The 4415-nt window shown below is 35.6% G+C and overlaps 1 protein-coding gene across 2 annotated transcripts; it reads right to left on the bottom strand.

The window, feature by feature from the left end:
* Positions 1–2244: 2244 nt before the first annotated feature.
* Positions 2245–3893, bottom strand: LOC130969645 (DNA-directed RNA polymerase subunit 10-like protein). 2 transcript variants are annotated; one of them, XM_057895474.1, is made up of 5 exons: positions 3677–3893; positions 3402–3485; positions 3231–3289; positions 2564–2658; positions 2245–2461 (listed from the first exon to the last, which is right to left on the bottom strand). In XM_057895474.1, the coding sequence occupies exons 2-5, from the start codon at positions 3435–3437 to the stop codon at positions 2436–2438; spliced, it is 216 nt and encodes a 71-aa protein (XP_057751457.1). In that variant the 5' UTR covers positions 3438–3485; positions 3677–3893; the 3' UTR covers positions 2245–2435. The 2 variants fall into 2 exon arrangements, with proteins under 2 accessions (XP_057751457.1, XP_057751459.1); XM_057895476.1 differs by having other exon boundaries at positions 3402–3494; positions 3677–3881.
* Positions 3894–4415: the final 522 nt, after the last annotated feature.

Genomic DNA, 4415 nt, shown 5'->3' with positions numbered 1-4415 from the left:
CACACGGGCATTGGTTGGCGTTGAGATGCAAGGTGTGTGGCGGAGTTAGGTCGATGGCTGAAGAACTTCCAGGAAAAGCCAATTTGGAAGTTGCACCATGAATTTTCAGCAAGGTTTCGATCTGTACCAAGGCGAAATGCTTGGAGTGGTCTAATTCCAAGTGAGTATACTTTCATGGTGGAGTATGATAGTTCTCTGAACTATGATTGTCGGTATAGACAATGGCAGCAAAGAATTGTCGGTGTTGACAATGGAAGCTGAAGATGTGTGACTATTTCAATCAAGGTGGAGATTGTTAGAATTTGGTTGAATTTGTCCCACATTGCTTAGGATAGCAAATGGAGTGGGTGGCCTAGGCTATAAATATGAGGCTAAGTTCTCCATTTATTTTTGCACCAGTCAGAAACACTTTAAGCTTGTATCTGATTTTTCTTTTCCTCTGTACTCTTTTTTAGAGAGTGTTGTGAGGTGTAGTTAAATATTTGCTTTGAGAGAGTGTGGGTGTACTGGGGTGCCGGTGAGAGAAAGAAGTCTATGTGTTGTAACAATTTTCACATAGTGATATTCTCTGGTTGTCATTTGACAACGGCCGTGGTTTTTTTTCCGGTAATTGGAATTTCCACGTTAAATTCTTGTGTTGTGATTGTGTCTATTTTATTTCTCTGTCAAAGGTATTTTCTCAAGGGGGAATGGTGTATTATTCCCAACAGTTACCACCCCTAATGATATGGGAGTACCAAAATAAAACGTGTTGGGCAACATTGGAATGGGTTCACATTCGATGGGATAGTTTAATTAATGAGGTGAGGGTGTGATGGACAAGCAATGCAATCAAGTGAGAAGTAACTGAATCCTCATCACCACGTAGCATCGCATTTGACCATCAATATCTACTAAGCAATATTAAAATTTAAATTTGTAGGAAAAAAAAAGATCCGAAAGAGGATGAAAAAACTGGCACTCAGATAAATAATGAGAATAAATTAGAATTTCAGGAATTACACTGGGTTCAAAAATAAATCTTGCCGCATCAGTTAGTCGTTGTAGTGTTCACCGTGACAAGATTTCGCCACCTCAGTATTTCGTTCACTAACTCGATATCATAAAGAATCAAGAGACTAAAATAATGTCCGAACGTGTATCTAAGGCACCACTATAGGGTATTTTGAATTCTGGGACTAAAATGGATAATCATGTTAATTTCAAAAACCAAAATAGAAATTTAATCCATATAAAACAGAGTGGGAAGGCCAATCACAATGTTAAGGGTAATATGAAACAAAGTATGCATGGAATTTTGGGGGGGGGGGGGGGGGGGGGGGAATGAAAATAATAACAAACCCTTTATATCGTTTCTAGACTTCATTTGAGTGAAGACTAAGTAGGTGAAAACATTTGAATCCAACATCAATAGACAACAGTGACACCTCAATGTGTCACACTAGATGGCTTAATGATATGATATTTGACTAACCCTTCTTTAGTTCAAACTTCAAAAGTTCTAGTCCTTTTCTTGAGGTTGTATTACTACATCCAACAATTATGAGTGAGATATGCCTATTTGGGTGCTGCTGTACTCATAAGCTCAATTTCACTCTCTCGATTTATAGTGTTATTTTTACCCTCATTGAAACGGGGGTGAATAGCTTTCAACTTTATATATAGTTTTCCCAAAGTAATGTGGAAAGGCAAAAGTTTCCGGGAATCAAAGCACACAGCTTTGTGTTCAATGAGAGCTTCGAATGGAGTTGTTTTATATGGGGACATGCCAAAATAAGGCCATTTTTTTAACCTTTCAGTGTAGGAACAAAAATCCCCATCGCCAAATACATGTCGTTTTTACTTGGAAGTGGTAATGATTTTTCATGATAGTTAGTAGTATAATATTTGCATTAGTTTTTCATGCTATTGAGTGATTATTGATCCTTGATCATGGGAAAACTCTAAAATCCAACCTCATCTGCTATATCACGCACGCACGCACACACACAAGCGCACACGCGGGCGCACACACCGAAAGCACAGAAAGAAAGAAAGTTGAGAGGAGATGATCCTTTTATTTTTTCATTGGTCAATTAATTTTGCTGTGTTTTCATGAAAGACAAATCTTAAGATGCCACTTTACCCCCCTTTTTCTGTATGGAAACTTCCCCTTCCATTCAATTGTGGAAAACTTTTATGCACTTTCACTTTCATGTTAGCGAGAGAAAGGTAGGACTGTGTAATAAAAGAGAAAACAATAGATGAAACAAAAAAGCACTTAAGCTAGTCTGCAAAAGAGGCATAGAACTTTAGGCCACTGCAATCTACAGAGAAGTTTATATGCCAGCGACAACAACAAAAAGAAAGAACAGATATGTTCAAGAAGTAAAATCTAAAATAATAGACATGTGATTCGGAAGAATGACATGCGCACCCAATTCCATACATCTTTTTTAACTGGGATCAGACTTGTCAAGAGCTGAAACCAAATGCAACATCAAGTACAAAACAGGCTAAGTTAGAAAATGGGCATGAATAGAAGAAACAAAAAACAATGACACTATAGAGAGAGACACATTACTGTTGTAATTCAGGAGCTTCTCAATTAAGTCAACATGCGTCATAAGCATACGCCTACAACAATAACGAACCAGCCCCAAAGCATCCAGCGCATCTCTGCAATCCGTGATGTTAAGGCAACCATATTAGACCTAACTAATCAACTAAAATGCCATCAGCAGTTAAGGAAAACTGAAAAAGCAATACCAGATTGCACATATTGAACATAGGAAAATGCATGTTGAATTGAAAAGGTTAAAATAATGTACAACAATCAAATAGCTTCTGAATAGACCATAACTAATCAGGATTTGTTTACCGTCCATCCTAAGCCATTGACTACTCATACTACCATTTTGCCAAGCATGTTAGATCCAATAAATTAATAACTAATTAGATAGACAAACAAGTGAAACAACCCTTCAGCCGTTCAAGTCACCACAAAAAATAAAATAAAATCAATCTTTCTATCTAACTCGGCTCAGCATATGCAAGTATGTAATTAGTAACCCCACATTCAAAATTTAGCGATGAATAACATAGCAATACAAAATCAATAACAGGATTATAAGATGTAACATATTACATATATAATAAGGCAGTCGCAACAGTAATAAAATATACAGGCTATAAACCCTAACCGAAGAAAACTAGGAATTGAAAGTATGAAGAAAGAGGGCGAAACTGACCCTTCAGAGTAATCTGACTGAAGAAGGTCCAAATATGCATCCCATTTGTTTCCGATAACCTATAAACAAAAATTGAGCACCAATTATCCAAAGACTTATTAAACAAACCCTGAAACCGTGAAAAAGAAAGAACAATAGTGTGTTGAAATGCAAGGAAGAAGAGAAAATCACCTTTCCACAGGTGAAGCAACGGACTGGGATAATCATCTTGCTCCTTCTCTGCACACTCTGGAAGCTTCTCTAAGAGGCAGCGTTCTGTTTCAACTTAAAAGTAAATCATCAACCAAGGTTTCATAATCGCATGAAAAAAAAAATCATAACTAAAGCTAACTCTAATAACCAACAAGAAGAACAATTAACACAGCACTGGCAGCACAACATAGCGGCAACAATGAGCAAATAACGAGCAACACAGCAAGGGATTAAAAAAGGAGCAGAGGGCCTACCGGAACGGAGGCAACGCCGGCGACCGGAAGGAGACGACGACAGCGAAGGGGAATGCGTTGCGTAGGACGAAGGGAACAAAGAACCGCTACTGGGAGAAGAGGGTATGTTTAGGGTTCTCGTCGGTCTTATTTTGCTTCGTTTTTCTTTTCTAACCCCGAAATCCCGTTGCTTTGCTCACAGTAATGGGTGTTCAATATTTCAATACCCGACTCCGCTCGGTTCCAAAGTATATCATACTTTTTTTTTTTCGTTCAATTGACTCTTTGTATTAATTTTTTTTTAATTGAGTTTTTATAATTTTTTTTATGAATAAAATTTAAAATAGTCCTAACAATTATCTTAAAAAATAATGAGACTTTTAATAAAAAAAATTAATATAATTTCTAACAATTATTTTAAAAGAATAATAAAATTCCTCTAAAAAAAAATTTAAGTTATTTTTTTTATACAGAGGTTAATTAGTCCTAAAAAAATATCAAAAATCGAATTGAATGTTTTTTTTCTTGAGAGCCTCATTGTCCTTTCGAAATAATTGTCAGAGACCGAATAGAATATTTACTCTTTTTTTATTTAAATTTCTGTATCAATTTCTTTTAGTTGAGTGCTATAAAATTAAGTTAATTACAACTAAAAAAGACTTAATTAAAAAAAATATTAGTACAGAAATTTAATTAAAAAAATATAAATACTTAATTAAAAATTTGTAAAATTATAGAGATTAATAGAATAATTAAACCT

Source organism: Arachis stenosperma, chromosome 3, assembly GCF_014773155.1.
Source record: "Arachis stenosperma cultivar V10309 chromosome 3, arast.V10309.gnm1.PFL2, whole genome shotgun sequence".
Classification (NCBI taxonomy): Eukaryota; Viridiplantae; Streptophyta; class Magnoliopsida; order Fabales; family Fabaceae; genus Arachis; species Arachis stenosperma.
Note: the sequence above shows the minus strand (reverse complement) of the source record. Positions and strands in the feature narration are given on the sequence as shown.

What these genes read in the sequence shown, in the direction of transcription:
- LOC130969645 (XM_057895474.1), bottom strand. Translation starts at nt 3,437, where the DNA reads ATGATTATCCCAGTCCGTTGCTTCACCTGTGGAAAG. An exon ending in GTTGCTTCACCTGTGGAAAG is followed by an intron (nt 3,290 to 3,401) that starts GTGATTTTCTCT and finishes TTTTGTTTATAG; the next exon opens with GTTATCGGAAACAAATGGGA. An exon ending in CAGTCAGATTACTCTGAAGG is followed by an intron (nt 2,659 to 3,230) that starts GTCAGTTTCGCC and finishes CACGGATTGCAG; the next exon opens with AGATGCGCTGGATGCTTTGG.